General features: G+C 41.3%; 2 protein-coding genes across 5 annotated transcripts in view; both read left to right on the top strand.

The window, feature by feature from the left end:
• Positions 1–2,445, top strand: part of Caprin1 (cell cycle associated protein 1) — a 45,942-nt gene extending 43,497 nt beyond the window's left edge. For both annotated transcript variants that reach the window (XM_070032619.1, XM_070032620.1), the window contains exon 19: positions 561–2,445. In XM_070032619.1, coding sequence (XP_069888720.1) covers positions 561–625 — 65 coding nt within the window. In that variant the 3' untranslated portion in view covers positions 626–2,445. The remainder of the gene's footprint in view (positions 1–560) is intronic.
• Positions 2,446–6,940: 4,495 nt separating this feature from the next.
• Positions 6,941–18,290, top strand: part of Nat10 (N-acetyltransferase 10) — a 35,206-nt gene continuing 23,856 nt past the window's right edge. The window contains exons 1-6 of one of the 3 annotated variants that reach the window (XM_070032615.1): positions 6,941–7,081; positions 10,415–10,533; positions 11,110–11,201; positions 13,486–13,657; positions 15,118–15,240; positions 16,212–16,273. In XM_070032615.1, coding sequence (XP_069888716.1) covers positions 10,426–10,533; positions 11,110–11,201; positions 13,486–13,657; positions 15,118–15,240; positions 16,212–16,273 — 557 coding nt within the window. In that variant the 5' untranslated portion in view covers positions 6,941–7,081; positions 10,415–10,425. Of the gene's footprint in view, positions 7,082–7,205; positions 7,281–9,600; positions 9,726–10,414; positions 10,534–11,109; positions 11,202–13,485; positions 13,658–15,117; positions 15,241–16,211; positions 16,274–18,290 lie in introns of those variants that run through there. The other 2 variants (XM_070032616.1, XM_070032614.1) reach the window with 2 other exon arrangements.

The raw sequence follows: 18,290 nt of genomic DNA, 5'->3' as shown, positions 1-18,290 counted from the left end.
TCTATGAAAATTGAGTTAACTGATAGCTAAAAATCTGTTTTAACAGCATGTAAAAAACAATTTGTGTTATAAGTCATTATACAATTTTGAATGTTATGTAGTTTCTTTTTAACAGTTTAGGTAATAAGGTCTGTTTTCCTTCTGGTGCTTTTATTAATTTTGATAGTATGATGTTAATACTGAAATGTAAGCTAGAGTGTACATTAGAATGTAAGCTCCATGAGAGCAGGTAACATGTCTGTCTTTACTGCTGTATCTATTCCCAACGCCTGATGACAGTGCCTAGCACATAGTAGGCACTCAATAAATACTTGTTGAATGAATGAGTACTGGTGGAATACTCCATTAGCTCTACTCTTTTTTTAGCTAGAGAACTTGAGCAAATATGCGCATGACAACTTCCAGGACAGGTGAAACTTGAACACTGAAGAATTGACCTCTTAAACCTAATAATGTGGTGACAAGCTGCCTACATGCTTCTTGACTTCAGATGAAAATCTGCTTGAAGGCAAAACAAATAATATTTGAAAGAAAAATCAAATGCCATTTTTGTCTTCTAGGTCGTGGAGGGCCCCCAAGACCCAACAGAGGGATGCCGCAAATGAACACTCAGCAAGTGAATTAATCTGATTCACAGGATTATGTTTAATCGCCAAAAACACACTGGCCAGTGTACCATAACATGTTACCAGAAGAGTTATTATCTATTTGTTCTCCCTTTCAGGAAACTTATTGTAAAGGGACTGTTTTCATCCCATAAAGACAGGACTACAATTGTCAGCTTTATATTACCTGGATATGGAAGGAAACTATTTTTACTCTGCATGTTCTGTCCTAAGCGTCATCTTGAGCCTTGCACATGATATTCAGATTCCTCACCCTTGCTTAGGAGTAAAACAGTATACTTTAGGGGATAATAATATCTCCATAGTTATTTGAAGTGGCTTGAAAAAGAGTAACTTTGGCTTTTGACATTGGGTAAAATATACAAATTAGCCCCAGAGTTATTCAGTGGTAATTGAAAAAACTAGGACATTTTCCTTGAAAGGAAGATGGAGGGAGTGGAGTGTGGTTTGGCAGAAGAACTGCATTTCACAGTATTTCCATTTAAATTGGAGCACAGAATGTTTAGATGCATACCAAATTATGCATGGGTCCTTAATCACACATGTAAGGCTGGCTATTAGCTTTGACACAGCACTGTTCATCTGGCCAAATGACTGTGATTAAAAACACATGTAAGTTGCTTAACAGCTGATACTATATAAAACAGCCAGAATGTAAATTAGGCTTTGATTGGCACCTTTTGAAAAATATGCAACAAATAATGGGATATAATCTAGACAGGCTGCTTATATTTAATGTGAAGTATTTAGATACCTTTTGAACTATTAACAGTTTCTTTGAGACTTTCATAAGGATTGGTACTATATATACATATATATCTATCTATATAGATATGTCTATCTGTATAGATCATTCCTTATGATGTGTATCGCCATCACTAATTCTTGAATCTTTGTTGTATTGTCACCTAAATTGGTTCAGGTACTGATGAAAATCTTTAATGGATAATCATAACACCTTTTGGTCACATTTTTTTTCCTGCAGCTTGAGAGTTCTTTAAAGAAAAAGATAAAAATGCCTGCTGCTACCACCCATTTAAATTGCTATCTTTTGAAAAGCACCAGTATGTGTTTTAGATTGATTTCCCTGTTTTAGGGAAATGACAGTCAATAACTTCAGTTCTCATGGTAATAAAACAAATAAAACGTGTTTATAAAAGTTGTATTTTGAAACACTGGAGTTCAACAGCTAGCAGCTTGTGTGATTCACCCCACTCATTGCTAGTGTCACAAATTTTAATGGTTATCTCCAGCAGCTGTATTATACACACTTACCTTTTGTCTAATTGAATTCTCCTTGTCTCATGGAGGCATTTATGTGAGAGTGGTAATTCTTACTCTTAGATGCATAGGGAGAGTCTTGAGTTTGATAGAGATGGAGAGTTTAGTAGTGGCTTAGTCATATGTACTGTGTTGGAATTTGTGCTAGCAGTTTGAGCACTAGATCTGTGTGCCTAAGAACTTAATGCTGCTTGTTGTTTCGTTCCACTTTGACTTTATGGAGAATTACGCCCACCTATTAAGCAAAGGCTACTAAGTTAATGGTATTTTCTGTGCAAAAATTAAATTTTATTTTTAGCCTTTAGCTAAGGAATTTTTCCAATAGGTATTCAATTTCTTAAAAACAAAACAGTTATTCTCAAAACATTCATCATTAGAGAACTGGAGGTTTTTTTATTTTTATTTTTGCTGGTTTTGTAACCTACTAAAATGGATAGGCTGTTGAACATTCCACATTCAAAAGTTTTGTAGGGTGGTGGGTAATGGGGGAATCTTCGATGTTTATTTTAAAATAAATAAAAGTAAGTTCTTGACTTTTCATGTGTGGTTGTGGTACATCATATTGGAAGGGTTATCTGTTTACTTTTGCAAATGAGTATTTCTTTTGCTAGCACCTCACCTTGCGTGCTTTATATGACATCTACCTGGGATGTACCACAACCATATGTTAGCTGTATTTTATTTTAGGTGGGTAAAATATTCACAGTTCATTGGCTAATTCCTAAAATGTTCAACCTTACATAAAACTAAATTTGCTGTCTAGAATATTCTTGTCATTTGAAAATCAAAAAGTAAGTGAGTTTCATCCATATTTAGTACTCAGAGATAGGATAGGGGAAAATACCTTCTGCAGTTCAAATTTCTGTGCATTAGTACAGATGTGAATGTCTGAAGTGTTCATAGTTTTGTTTCTAAAGCTTTTTCAAAACATCCAAGGAGAAAGGGGCATTCTGTCATGACAACTTAAATGTAAACCTTTTATTTATTAGCATTTCAGACCATATTTCTGAAACAAATGCTGCATCGATTGGGCAGAGAACTTTTTTTGAAGTTCCATTATGATTTGAATCTTAGCATTCAGTATACTCTGTATGTAAATGCTTGTCTTAGTTGCAAAGGCTATTGGGTCAAATGCATATTTTTAGGAGAATTGCAATGAAATGGTTGTCACAGATTTGTCTTGGTATAGAAAGCCTACATATAAAATACTTTTGCATTTACACAATTACCAGTCATCTCACTTGAATACTGAAACTTGTTTTTAAAAGTTTTAGTAAAGGTTGAAGTTATCAATTACCTTGATTAGGGGTAGTTACACTTCTACGTCCTAAATACTCCCCAAAAATATAGAAGTGTTTTTCCCTCCTTAATCAGTGTGTCTTGATGTTAGAACAAATGCCCTTTCAATATTTTAAGTCAATTAATTTAATAGTTGTTTCCTTATATATACAACTTTAGTTGGGAGACTCCATTTGAAATAGAAATGAGACTATGTGCAGAAGGTAGTGGAAGCAGCTTTTTAACAAGTCATACGCAATTGATTTTGTTCCATTGTAATTATAGTGATTTAGCTAATGAAGGAAAATTGGATGCACATAAGCACTGAGCTCATACCCTTCCCCTTTTGTTTTTACTTTTTTAGGTTTTAATTTTTATTTTTGCTGGACATGGGACTTGAACACTCTGGGCCTTGGTGGTGTCCCTGAGTTTTTGTGCTCAAGGTGAGCGCTCTACCACTTTGAACCACAGCACTATTTCCGATTTTCTGGTGGTTAATTGGAGATAGATGTCTCAGACTTTCCTACCTGTGCTGTGTTGGAACTTCAGTCCTCAGATCTCAGCTTCCTGAGTACTAGGATTACAGGCATGAACCATCCATTCTGATTTTTTTAAGCTCTTGAATCTGCACCTCACTGAGTTTGTTGTAGACATTTAATTTTGTTGACTGAGGCACACTTCAAATCATTGTCCTCAAACTTGAGTTACCCTTTTATGGAATTACTGATGAGACAAAAAGTAGAAAAATGTAGTTTTATTTCTATTCTTTTTCCCATTTTAAATTCTATATAGATTATGAAAAAGACAAGTGAATGTTTTAACAATTCCATAATAGGAAAACTTTTAATTGTCTTTGAGCAAAGTCACCTTTAGTTTCACATACATACTTTACTGAGAAAATGCTCTTCTTCCTCCCACTTCCTTTCTGGTACTGGAGTTTGAATTCAGAACCTTTTACTCTCAGCTTAGCTTTTATGTTCTAGGCTGGTGCTCTACCACTTGAACCACACTTCCATTTCCAAAGAAATGTTCTGAGAGAGAGAGAGAAACCTGGTGGTGCTTTCTTCTTCTGAGAATCCTAGACTACTAACTTCTGTCTGTTTCTACTATTACTAATACCCTACTTCAAACATTTCTGAAATATATTCTAGTTTCATGTAGTATCTTGATTCCTACAGTGTAGGCTGTGAGAGACTAGCTGTTTGTCCCTGAACTCTTTAAGGCAGTAATTTAGTGTATTATTTAGTATGCATTTTCCTTTTTTTTTTTTTGGCCCCAGTTCTGGTGCTTACACTCAGCCTGGGCACTGTTCCTGAGATTTTTTTTTTTTCTTTACCACTTGAACCACAGCCCACGTCTGGCCTTTGAGTATATTGGAGTCTCACAGACTTTACTTCCTGGACTAGCTTCCAACTTTTATCCTTACATTTCAGCTTCCTGAGTTTCTGTGATTACACGCATGAGCCAACTGCCCTTGGCATTAAGGATATTCTTATTTGTATTAGCTTTCTGTAAATGCTGCATTTCAACTAGACTTGACTACTTGAGCTAAGGCTTCATTCAACACAACTATCTTGGGAAATGCTGGCCATTCCATGATGAGAAACCACCATGGTTTCTGCTTCAGTTGAGCTGTTTGTAGTCAGACAGTGTGATGACCCCAAAGTAGTAAATGGCAGTGAAGGCACATGGTTGATGATACAAGACTATCTCCTATTAATGGCAGGAAAGACTAGTTGAAGTGTAACCTACATGAATAACTTGGAGGAAAGTTTATTTTGAGCCAACCTCTACTGACTAAAGGCTGGTTGAAGTGCAAAGAATATTAGTGGGATAAGAGGCTGGAGAAAGGGATAGGAGGCAATATTAACAATTTCATAGTTAAATTTCACGTTCAGTTTTGGAAACAGTTTTTAAGCTGTATGAATATGGAGATGGGGTTAGTGGGTCATTTAGTAAAATTGATATTTTAGAAAATAATGGCTGGGTGCTGGTGGCCCAAGCCTGTAATCCTAGCTACTTAGGAGGCTGAGATCTGAGGATTGTGGGTCCAAGCCAGCCCAGGTAGGGAAGACTCATCTCCAATTAACTACTGAAAAGCTTTGGCTCAGGTGGTAGACTGTTAAGTCTCAGGGATAGGGCCCAGGCCTTTAGATCAAGACTAAGGGCTGGCATAAAAAGATACTTTCTGCAAGTGTTTAAAGCAAAGGTATTTTATTAAAGTAGCTTCCTGTTCGTGAAAGTTTCCAGTTAAAATGTGGGATGGTAATGATGGATTCTACAGATTTTTTTTTTTTTTTAATTATCTCGTTGGCCTGTTCATTATCCTGTCCTGGTTCCTGGAAGCATGCTTTTCTGGCTGGATCTGTACTCATAATTTTCCCCAAATTATCCAATCCCTTGATTTAAAATAAGATCAGTATTATAGTTTCTCCATGTTTTAAGCCCCAAAACACAAAATTTCAAACAACTAAACATTAGGTTTTGACTGTCTCAAATGCTGAAACTTGACCTTAATTACCTTGTTTGGAACCATCATCTCATTGTCCAGGGAAGTAGATTTATTACCACTATATTTGATTTCCTTTAGACCATATAATTCCTGAGCTATTCTGACACTTGTGACTACCACTACCACCATTCTAAAACAGTAACTAATAGTTGCACTCGCGTGTCCCAGAGCATATTTTAAGTAGTCAGATTCAGTAGAAGGCACATTGGAATTTGTCATTTATTTGTTGCCCAACCTCCAGTTTTGTGTCACAACTAAAATTCTGTGGTTGACATTGCATAACAGTCTACAGTCTGCTCGTTATCACTCAAATACTCTTCAAGGTTTATTCTACATTTAGCCTTGTGTTCCATCCAGTGTTGGCTAATTCAGAGGATTTACCTGCCCATCTCTGAAATAGTACTCGGGTACCATATTTTTAATAGCATAGAATTTTGAGCTTCAAAAAAATCTCTTGAGGGACAAGACCATGTTAATGTCTAGCCTTCCTGAACGGAATAGTGTGTAGCATATTGACATTTTGCTAAAAGAATAAACAAATGGTGAGTACTGAACTGGTTTATCTATATGGACAAGTAATTTCAAAGGTAAGAAACGTATTTGGTTCAGAACATTAATGTTTGTGGTACTCAAGAAGTACCTCAAGTAGTTGGATGTGCTTCTAGATGGTGATCCACCCTCCCCAGCAGGAAAATAAACCGGTAGTGGTTTCCTTTGGGCAGAGGATTGGTAACTGAAACGAACTTCAGCACTCAGATAACATCTTAAGGGGGACGTGCAAATGAGCACAATCACAATTAATGTGTGGAACGGCTACCGGAGTCCTGTTAGGTCTGTGGCTGGATAGTCATGCGCGATGAATAAAAGTCAATACGCTCACATTAAAAGGGTCAAAAAAGCAGTCGTCTCCTACTCCACCCAGCAGTGAAAGCCCTGACGTGCTTACACTGGCCTGTTGGGGCTGTCTGCTGCTAGCCTTAGAACTGTGGTGGTTATAGAGGTACTGAGGCTGACACACTTACTTTGCCCGGAGTAGCCCGGGAAACAATGACATGGGAGGCCACGTGGCACAGCCAAAAGCCCGCGGGGACACGCGCAGCTGCGGTAGACGCCTAGACCACTCGGCTTCCGTCGCTGACGTCATCACACAGGGACAGCGCCGTGGAAGGTCCCACGGCGTGCTCGCCGAGCTTTTAGTGCGCGTGCGTGTCCGTTGCCTATCAGCGCCGGGGCGGAAGCCGCCTAACCCCGGGAGCGAGGCGGCCTCCGACAACTAGGAGTCAGGCATTCGCTCGGGCAGTCCGCGGCGCCCTCCAGCTCTGGAAGGCGGTGCTCCACGTGCTTCCGTCTAGCCGCAGCTGAAGCCCACCGGCCCGGGCAGCAGGTACGGGTGGCGGGAGGGCTGGGGACGCGTGCGAAGACCGGAGCAGGCCGGCCCGGGCCGCTGGCCTCCTTCCTCGCAGCTGAGCCCCCTTCCCCGCTCGCTGCTGCTCGGGACGTGCGTTCCGGGCGCTGCGTTAAGCCGGCGACGCGGACGCGGTGCGGCCGGGCCCCCACCCTGCGGGACCTCGACCTGAGCGGAGGTGGGCAGGGAGTGGTGACAGCAGTGCCCCGCCGCGACACTGGGCTTCCAGCCCCCAGACCGGTCCGGACTCAACTGCCCCTGCCCTTCGCGGACACTTCACACACTCACTTGTGCCGCGTATTCCAGTAGTTGCATTCAGGAGCCTGGCACGGATGTGCTCTGCGAACATAGACACATGATTGGATTAAACACAAGCGTGTTAGAGGGCGATGGTGGCTCACGCCAATAATCCTCGCTATTCAGGAGGCTGAGATCTGAGGGTCGCGGTTCGAAGCCAGCCCAGGAAGACAAATCGGAGAGACTCATCTCCAATTAAGCACTTTTTTAGCTCGAGGTGGAGCTGTGGCTCAAGTGGTTAAGCACTATCCTTGAGCCAAAGAAGCTCAAGGACAGCACCCAGGCCCTGAGTTCAGCCTCCTGTACTGACACACATACACAGAAAAAGAGCATATTTCCTTTCACCTCCTTCTTTAATCTGTCTCTCAAGTTCACATCCATTTCAGACCATCAGATCCCTTACTGTAGCTATTATTTTTACATTTAATTTTTACCCATTTGTAGCTCTTCATCTTCAATTCCTTCTTCAGGAAGAATGAAGGCTTGAAATGAAGGTGGTTGTTTGGTATTTCTTGTAAGACTCCTACACTAAGTATAACAGAAAGTCCCAAATAGTAACTGATACTTATTTTTTTTTAATTTATTCCTTTTAAGTTGTTGTATAAAGGGCTTTCAGTTCCACAAGTCAGATTATGAGTGCAATTCATCTTGATTAATTTCACCCTTCCATAGTTCTGGTTCCCCATTTTATCCTCCTCTCAAGTTATATGGTGGTGTTTGATTTTTGTGGGTTCTTTATGTGGCTAGCCACATAGACCTACAAGCTGAGGTATTTAGCAAAGGAGAAGAACCTCAAGCTTTGGAGTCACTTAAATTTAAGTGTGAATCCTGTCTCTGTCACTTTTCTGCTTTAGGATACTTGAATTCTTCATACTACTTGCCCCTGATAAACAGGGAGGTGTTGATTGTGATAAGTCTTTATAGTAAAATGTACTAATACAGTATCCGTGCTTGGATTGGGAGATTTTAATTAAGGTTCGGATAATGAACTTCAGAATGCAGAGGCCTAGAGTTTCTAAGTAGCATACCTGGTTATTTTTACAACATAATATCATGGGTATTTTGTGTGTGTGTGTGTGTGTGTGTGTGTAATTGCAGCAAACTTTTTTGGTGGGGGAAGACAGTACTGGAGATTGAACACAGGGCCTTTTATATGCCGGGCTACCAGTGGGCTACATTTCAAATTCATATAATAACTTCAGAGGTCTCTTTGTACAAAGGCTTCCGTTTGGTTTCCTGTCACTTGAGGAAATGTTTCATAATAGAAGTAACATAATTTTTTTCCCTCAGATTTTATTAGTATGATAGGACTTTTAAATAAAACTAAAAGGCAAATGATCCACTGGTTGTAATTCCAGCTACTCAGGAGACAGAATCAGGAGGCTTATGATCCAAGGCTAGTCTAGGCAAAAAGTTAGGGAGACCCCCATCTCAACATATGCATGGTGGTATATTCCTGTAATTTCAGCAGTGTGGGAAGTGTAGGTAGGAGGATGGTGATCAGAGTCTAGCCTGGACAACCTGTATGATCCTATCTAAAAAAATAAGTAAAAAAGAGCTGGGAGGCATGACTCAAGTGGTAGAGCAGTTTTTAGCGAGTTGAAGGCCCTGAGTTCAGAACTTAGTTCCATGCTTTCCCCACAAAATGATAAAGAATTAATTACCATTCACAAGCAAATATATCTTGTTCTGGTGTCTGTCTTGCTATGCTAGCCTCTCATAACCAATTATATTGATAGCTCTTTTTTCTTTTGTAGTAACAGTGAATGGAATCCAGAGCCTTGTTATGCTAGGCAAACACTCCACCACTTAACTATGCTCCCACACCTTTTTAGATCCATATTGGTAGTTTGGGAGAATGCTCTAGAAATAGGGATATATTATATATTTTCTCTCTTTTTTTGGCAGTAAGAGGTTTGAAATCAGGGCTTGGCTTGCCTGGCTGGTGCTCTACCATGTGAGCCACACTTACAGCCCAGCTTTTTGCTGCTTACTTTGTAGATGGAATTTTCTGCCCTAGCTAGTTAGAACTGTGCTCTTCAGGATTTCAGCCTCATAAGTAGCTAGGATTACAGGCATGAACCCCCCCATACCTGGGCTGTTTTACCTTTTTAAACTTTTCATTCTAATTTTTCTTAAACTCCTTGACAGATGTACTTCTTTGCCAAGTTCTCATCTAAACCTGTTACCTGATTTCAAAACTAGCTGATGTTGCTGGGTTCAGTTGTTCACACCTGCAATCCAGCTATTTGGCAGACAGAGATTGGGAGGATCATGGTTTGAAACCAGCCCAGGCAAACAGTTCAGAAGACCTCCATCTCAATCAGTAAGCTTGGTGCAGTGGCTCATGTGTCTCATCCCAAGTATGCTGAAAGCATGAATAGGAAGATGGAGATCTGGGCTGGCCTGGCATAAACATAGCTCAACCAAAAGGACTGGGGCACATTTATGTGGTAGGGCACCTAACAAGCTGAGGCCCTGGGTTGAAACTCTGGTCCACTGAAAACAAAGGGGCTGATGTTTTCCTTATGAAGCTGTGTGAGGGCAAAAATAATAGTTATAAATGTGCCTAGCACATTTCCTGTCCAGTAAGAGGCAGCCACTTAGTACTACTTCCCCAGAATCAGTGCTTGGTCCAGATACCTTCCTTTTTTCTTTTCTTTCTCTTTTTCTTTTCTTTCTCTCTCTTTCTTTCTTCTTTCTTTCTTTCTTTCTTTCTTTCGTTCTTTTTCTTCCTTTTCCTTTCTCTTTCCCTCTCTCTCTCTTTCTTCTTCTTTCTTTTTTTGTTTCTTTTTCTTTTTGCTAGTCCTGGGGCCTGAATTTAGGGCCTAGGCATTGTCCCTGAGCTTCTTTTGCTCAAGGCTAGCACTCTACCACTTGAGAACCACAGCACTACTTCTGGCTTTTTCTGTTTATGTTATACTCAGGAACCAAACTCAGGGCTTCATGCATGCTAGGCATGCACTCTACTACTAAACCACATTCCTAGCCCCCTTTCTATTCTTTCTTTTTTAGTGATTTTCACCATGCATCGGAAGAAGGTGGATAACCGGATCCGGATTCTTATTGAGAATGGGGTAGCTGAGCGGCAAAGATCTCTCTTTGTTGTAGTTGGGGATCGAGGAAAAGATCAGGTAAGACCCTATAAATATTTCCTGAATTATTTTGTGCCTGTCCCTAAAGTCAGCATGTTATCTCAAACCACTGTGTGTGTGTTGGGGGGGTTCAGCATAAAATGACTTTAAGATCCCTTGGGCTAGTTAGTTGCCTTATGGGAGTCTTTCTTCATTTCTTGAATGTTGAAAATTCCCTGTGTTTAGATTTAATAGAAGACAAGCTAATACTATTTGTTTATTCATTTTGTGCCCATACTAGGGCTTGTTCAAGGCTTGGGCATTGTTTGTTAGCTTTTTCACTCAAGGCTGGTGTTCTACCACTTGTGTCACAGCTCTGCTTCTGGCTTTTTGGTGGTTAGTTGGAGATCAGAGTCTCATGGATTTTCATGCCAGGGCTGGTTTTGAACTGTAATCTTAGATCTCAGCCTCCTGAATAGCTAGGATTATAGGTGTGAGCTCCCAGTGCCTGGCTAAGCAAATATTTGAAGCCCAGAGTGCATCTTAATTTCTACATCTGTCAAACGAGGTCTTGGGGTCTGGCAGTCACTATAGATTATTTTGGCCCTGTGTTTCTGTGATACTTTTCTTTGGCAGGTGGTGATTCTCCATCACATGTTGTCTAAAGCAACTGTGAAGGCCAGGCCGTCAGTGCTATGGTGTTACAAGAAAGAACTGGGATTTAGCAGGTAAGCATGGTCCATGAGTGTTCCATCTAACTTACAGTTTCTTGTTTTATAGTTAAATTCCAAGTAGTTGGGAGGTGTTAGCCATGGTATCTGGCAGATTTCCTTTGCTCACAGGCTCTATAATTTATTTTTTAATTCTATTTTTTTCTTTTGTTTTATGCTGGTACTAGGACTCGAACTCAGGTCCCTGTCTCTTGCTTGCCTTCTGCTACTTGTGCCACACTTCTACATCTGGATTTTTGCTAGTTAATTGGAGATAAGCATCTCAAGGACTTTCCTGCCTGGGCTTACTTCAAACCATGATCCTCAGATTTCACCTGGGTCGGAATTATTTTAATTAACGAAATTTGAGTTGGGCACAGTGGCTCACATGTTTAATCCAAGCTGTTTGGGAAGCAGAAATTGGATGGTCATGATTTGTGAGACTCCATTGCAGCCAGCAGATGGGCACAGTAGCTCGTGCCTGTTATTTTAGCTATAGGGAAGCACAGTGGAGGATACACACACATCTGTCATCCCCACAACATGTAGGAGCACATATAGGAGACTCTCTCAACACAGGCTGATCCTGAGCATAAAATGAGACCCAACCTTGAAGATAACCTGTGCAAGCTGGGCACTGATGGCCCATGGTATAATCTTAGCTAGTAAGGAAACTGAGATTTGAGGCTCACAGAGACCAGCTCAAGCAGGAAAGTTCATGGGACTCTTATCTTCATCTAATTCACAAAAAGCCGGAAGTGGATTCTTGTCTCAAGTGTTAGAGTGTTAACCTTAAGTGAAAAAGCCAAGCAGGAATGCAAAGCCCTGAGTTTAAGCCTCAGTATCAGCACACACAAACATATGAACAAAAGAAAAATAAAAAACCAAAATGACCTGCACAAAAGGATTCAGGCATGGCTAAAGTGGCAGAATACTTGGTTCTACCAAAGCATGAGGACTTTCATACTGAAAAGAAAATTGTGCCTAAAAGGAACCAGATTCTGAATAATCTGGCCTTAACCTAGTACTCAGGAAGCTGAGATCTGAGAGGATTATGGTTCAAAGCCAGCCTGGGCAGGAAAGTCCGGGAGACTCTTATCTCCAATTAACCACCAGAAAACCTGAGGTGGTGCTGTGGATTAAAGTGGTAGAGCACTAGTCTTGAGTGAAAAAGTTCAGGGACAGTGTCCAGGCCCTGGGTTCAAGCTCCATGACCAACACACAACAAAACAACCGATTGTTTGTTGTATATACTCTTTTCTAATTAGCATGTAAACATTTTAAGTTTATATTTCAGGTACCAAGGATTGAATCTGGGACTGTGTACTTGCCAAGCGTGTGCTACACCTCAGAGCTGTACACTTAGTCCAAAGCATTTTTAGTACAGATTGAGAAGGCCTGACATGTGTTTCAGAATTTTGTTTTGATGGCTTCTGACTCAGTATTTTCCTTTAGTAAATGTGCCCACAGTCTCCTGGGCAGATCTGCCTTTCAAACTTAACCTCATTTAGCTTTACTCTTAAAAATCTATACTGTGCCTCTTGTTCCTTTCCTACTCATACCTGTCAGTCCTCCTTGTAAGTCTTGGACTTAAGGCTTAAGTTAGAAGGAAGAGTGGAGGTCCTTTACTCAGTTGCCTCGTTCAGAGGAAGCCAGTTAGAGAGCTGTGGTAAAATTCTGATCAGCTACAAGCCACCTTTGTAGCTTTCATTCTGTCCATAAAGGGCAGGTAAATGACATATGGATGTCTCAGAAATGTCCAGTTTCTATTCTAATCCAGTACCTTTAATCAATTTTGTCTTAAGAAAGAGCTGCCTTTGAGGACAGGTTCCAGGGTAAGGAAATAGGTAAATTCATCTAGGAAACATGAATGTAGGGAGCTGTCAGTTCTTCTACCTTTTCCTAGGCTCTCGGGGTAACAGCATAGTGTAGTTGAAGCATTGACTTGAGACTAAGGCAATGAGGCCTCCATTGTTGGGTTTCAGGCTTTGACTTTGGCTCATGCTCCCATTACCTGTCTTTTAAAATGAAAAACCTGTTCAAGATTACAGAATAAAATAGCAGAGTAATTCACACACAGACTTAACAGCCACCTGTCCCCATAGCTCATGTTAAGTACTCTCTTCCAATGCTTTTCACTTTCCTTCCCCTTTAAAGTGAAAGATAACCCCACCACTCCCCTACCGCTCCAAACTACTGACTAGCTCTAAATCTGAAGGTCTGAGAGGATAATTGTGAGCCTGTTCCCTTTCCTACCTCTCTCACTGCTGGTAACTGGCTCTTATGGGTTGGGCTGTTGTAGTCACCGGAAGAAAAGAATGCGACAGCTGCAGAAGAAAATAAAGAATGGGACCTTGAACATAAAGCAAGATGACCCCTTTGAACTATTTGTAGCGGCCACGAACATTCGCTACTGCTACTACAATGAGACCCACAAGATCCTGGGCAATACCTTCGGCATGTGTGTCCTGCAGGTGAGGACAGGTATAGCAAGGAGAGAAAATTCACATGTAACCTCCCTTTTGTCCCAGACATGTACACCCTACCACCAACCATTATTAATGGAAGCCTCAGCCTCTTTCAGAGGAAACTGGATCACTTGCCTTTAGTTTAAAAAAAAAAAAAAAAGAACCATAAGCTGGGCACTGGTGACTCAAGCCTGTAATGCTAGCTACTCAGGAGGCTGTGATCTTAGGATCTCTGTTCAAAGCCAGCCTAGGCAGAAAGTCTGAGACTCTTTATCTCCAATAAACCACCAGGAAATGGGAAGTGGTGCTGTGGCTCAAGTGGTAGAGCGCTTACCTTGAGCAGAAGAGCTCAGGAACAACACCCAGGCCCAGAGTTTAAGCCCCATGACCAACAAAAAAAAAAAGTAAAAAATAAATAAGTAAATAAAGAATACTGTAGCATCAGAACTGACAGAGATATGCTGTCACACGTTCTGGGCAACTAGAGCGATGGAGCAATCACTGGGAGTGTGGACTGACCTTAGCTGGTATACCTCTTGAAGACCCTTCACCCATGAACAGTGTGGCTGTTCAACCAGCTGAGCTCAGCAGACTTGGGCATCCACTTGCATCTTCTCCTGAGCACCTGAGGAGACAAGTCTACCACCCCATTTTGGCCCTTAAAGTCCCCCTACTTTCTCCTAAGTATAGCCTAGTGAATTTCTCTACTGATGTGTATTCTGCCAGGCAAGTCCAGTTTTGTCCATTTTCTTTATTTTCATTTTGATAGTCATTGTTTTAATCATTGGGTTTTTAAAACCTGTGACTCCTTCCACACCCAGAAGATGGAGTTTATACATAAATTTACATATTTTTGTATGTATTTTTTCACCTACCACCAAGATTTTGTAAATTATGAAACATTTCACAAAATATAAATTAAGAAAGGAGGAGGCAAATCAGTTAACAGTGGATTGTGGTGTGCACTGTGGTTTGCATCCCACACTGGAGGCCAGAGAAGCATTTTGTCCCAGTCTCAGCCTTTGAGATCCTTTTGATCACTGGTTGTGTGTTCTGCTTCCAGCCTTGACTGCTTGCTGGAGTGATGGCTGCTTTATGTAATAGCTCCCCCATGTGGGGCAGTTGAGCTTTGTCTCACTGCTTAAATCTAATAAGAGAAAATGAATGTAAGGTGTTTTTTGCAATTTGAGTGTTAATGAAGTTTAAAAGACTTGCTTTAAAATAGTGTTTAATAGAGATTGTTAGAAATGTTTTTATCATTAGTGTCTGCTTATATTCTGGGGCAGAGCTCTCTTCTATGGTGCTCCTAAGTGAGGTATATGAGTGTGTTTATATGTTTCTTAGTGAAAGGTAGGAGCGATGGTCTTGGATTTGAACTTTGAAGTCTTTCCATTATCACCTTGATTAAGTGTCTCTAGGGGTGCCATTTGCATAGTATCAAATTCTTTATAAGGTCTTTCTCCTAGGATTTTGAAGCCTTAACTCCAAACTTGCTGGCCAGGACAGTAGAAACAGTAGAAGGTGGTGGGCTGGTGGTTATACTCCTACGGACCATGAACTCACTCAAGCAGTTGTACACAATGACAATGGTAAGGTCTAGTTTTTGTACTTAATCCTAGGTGGTTCAAATTGATCTGGTTTTGCTATAGTTTATTCTTTCTCCCTCTCTCATCTCTCTCTGAAGTGCTTCCAATCACTCTCACTTCCACTATGACTTACCACTTCAGAATGCTCAGCATATTCATGCCTAAAGGCCTTTGCACTTGCTTTCTCTCTGGAATGTTTCACACTCATAACTGCACAACTTGCATCCTTATTGAATTCAATATCTAATGAATGTCCCTCAGCATTGTGATTTTTCTTCACAATCGGTTTAGCTTGTAGTTCAACATCCTACTCCTTAACCCAATTTATATTTTCTTCAAAGCATCTGGCAGGAAGTAGAGCTGTAGCTCAAGTGGTAGAGCACTAACCTTGAGCAAAAAAGCTAAGGAATAGTGTTCAGGCCCTGAGTTCAAACCGTAGTACCAGTGCAAAAAACAAACAAATAACAAAACCCCACAAAGATAGCACCTGCTTACTTGTTTGCTTGATTTGTGTCTGTCCTTTACTAGTCTCTAAACTTCTTGGGAACAGAGACTCAGTCTTCCTTGCTGGTGTGTTCCTAGATCCTAGAAGAGAGCCTGGCATGCAGTAAGCCCTCATTAGACATTTATGGATGACTGAGTGACTTTGTTCCCTTATCAGTTTGTTTTATTCTTTCTCTTTGAACAAGCGTAAACTCAGAGAGGCCCTTCCTCACTAACTTCTGTTTTACTTGGAACTCTTGCCCAAATGTGTATTAATTCATTTGTCTTTCTCTGTGAGAATATTCACCAGTGAACAGCCAGTAAGTCTGGTGTACTAGCTGGCATGTGGGTGAAATGGGGACAGTGTCAAAGAAACATATTTAGTATTTAATCCAGTTCAGCACTGCAGGTTGGGTGATGGGTTTTGTCTGCAGCAGGATTGATAATATCCCTTGGCCAGAGGTCTCACATTATTTCTCTTGATTTTCTAGGATGTGCATTCTAGGTATAGGACGGAGGCCCATCAGGATGTGGTGGGAAGGTTCAATGAAAGGTATGTCTGTCATAGGACATTCTCAGTTCCTGTAGTTTTGGGGAAGCCAGAGTGGGAGAAATAGTTTTAGTTTGGACCCAACTGAAAATTTTGCCTCTGTGTCCAAGGAGCTGGGGCAGAACTCCAGTACAGAGAGATCTTGACAGTGGCCACACCTATGAGTTCAGAAATGAAAAGGGGTGGGAAGTTGGGCCAGGACACCTGGATTGTTTTACTGTGGCTACTCAGAGTAGCATGATGGACTTAACAAAGTCCTGCTTTCTTTTTTGCAAAGCTTTGATTCAGCAGTGGAGGGATTTTACCTCAATCAGTTTTCCCAAATGCATTCGCAGGACTTTAGTCTTTGGTAGCTGGGATGACACAGGTGTGGATGACTATTCCTGGCTTTTGGCAGGGGAGGAAGGGTGGGGGTTTCAGTTGTGGGGCTTGAACTCAGGGCCTGGGTGCTGTCCTTGAACTCTTTTGCTCAAGGTTAGTGTTCTACCACTTTGAGCCATAGCTCCATTTCTGGTTTTCTGGTGGTTAATTGGAGGTAAGAGTCTCACAGACTTCCTTTCCTGCCCAGGTTGGCTTTGAACTGTGATCCTCAGATCTCAGTCTCCTAAGTGGTTAGGATTACAGACACTTGCTTATTTTTGCTAACTTTTTTGTTTTGTTTTTGTCGGTTGTGGGGCCTGAACTCTGGGCCTGGGCACTGCCCTCAGCTCTTCAGCTCAAGACTAGCACTCTACCACTTGAGCCATAGCACCACTTCTGGCTTTTCTGCTTATGTGGTGCTGAGGAATCGAACCCAGGGCCTCATGCATGCAAGGCAAGCACTCTACCACTGAGCCACCTTCCCAGCCCCAAACTTTTTTTTTTTTTAAATCCAGACTGGCTTCAAACTGTAAAACTCTCCTCTACTTTTTATGTGAGTTGATATTTGCATTTCTGAGTTGGACTTCTCTTAACATAATGATCTCTGGATCCATTCATTTTCCTGTAAATGATGTAATTTATGATTGGCTAAAACTCTATTGTGTATGTGTATCACGTTTTATTTACCCCACTCATTGTTGATGAGCATCTAGGTTGATTGTACAACTTGGCTGTTGAGAACACTAGTCCTTTAGAGGGATCTCAGGACAAAAGGCTGCATATGTCTGGGAAATGCTAGCACAGTTTTTCCTTTAGGAAGAGTCACTTTAGCCTCTTGTGGCCTCTAAAAAGTCTTGGCAGCAGCTGGAACCTGTTTGATCATCTCACATTATTTCTCCAGATAGAGCCTACTAGTTAGCCTATGCAACACCTCAAAACATTAGCCTAGATCAGTGTTTTCACTTGGAGCTGTTTTGCCCCAGGGACATTTGGCAACATTGGGGACATTCTGAAGCCATGATTTCAAATAGAGACAGATGCACAGAAGCCAGGCATTTCCCAGGAAAACCCTCAGTGCCAAGCACAGCATCCACAATAAGGAATTGTCCAGAATGCCAGCAGTGCTAAGGGTTAGGAATCCTGTTGGATTTTTGCAACCTGGATGCTGTGGATCAGTAGACCAGGAGGGTGGGAGAAGCAGCTATGAGCCATGGACCAGAGCACAGGCCTGTGGAAGAGGAGGTGAGGCTTTCATGCAGCCTAAAGATGTTTGAATTGTATAGCCACTATTTTTCTTCAGTTAAGAAATGAGTTGTGGGCTGGGAAGGTGGCTCAGTGGTAGAGTGCTTGCCTTACATGCATGAGGCCCTGGGTTCGATTCCCAAGCACCACATAAGCAAAAAGGAAAAAGCCGGAAGTGGCTCTATGGCTCAAGTGGTAGAGCGCTAGCCTTGAGCTGAAGAGCTGAGGGATAGTGCCCAGGCCCAGAGTTCAGGCCCCATGACCGGACCCAAAAAAAAAAGAGTTTTATCTTTTCAAGGGGCTTGTGACAGAAACCACATTGGTATGTGTTTGTTTCTCTCTGTGACTGGTGACCATGTTGGCTTTGGTTTGGAGTTGCCACCACCTTTTTTGCTGAGAAGCCCTGGAACAAGAGTGA

Source organism: Dipodomys merriami, unplaced genomic scaffold, assembly GCF_024711535.1.
Source record: "Dipodomys merriami isolate MVZ:Mamm:240054 unplaced genomic scaffold, mDipMer1.0.p SCAF_21, whole genome shotgun sequence".
In the NCBI taxonomy this organism is placed as follows: Eukaryota; Metazoa; Chordata; class Mammalia; order Rodentia; family Heteromyidae; genus Dipodomys; species Dipodomys merriami.
This window is presented reverse-complemented; position numbering and strand designations above follow the sequence as displayed.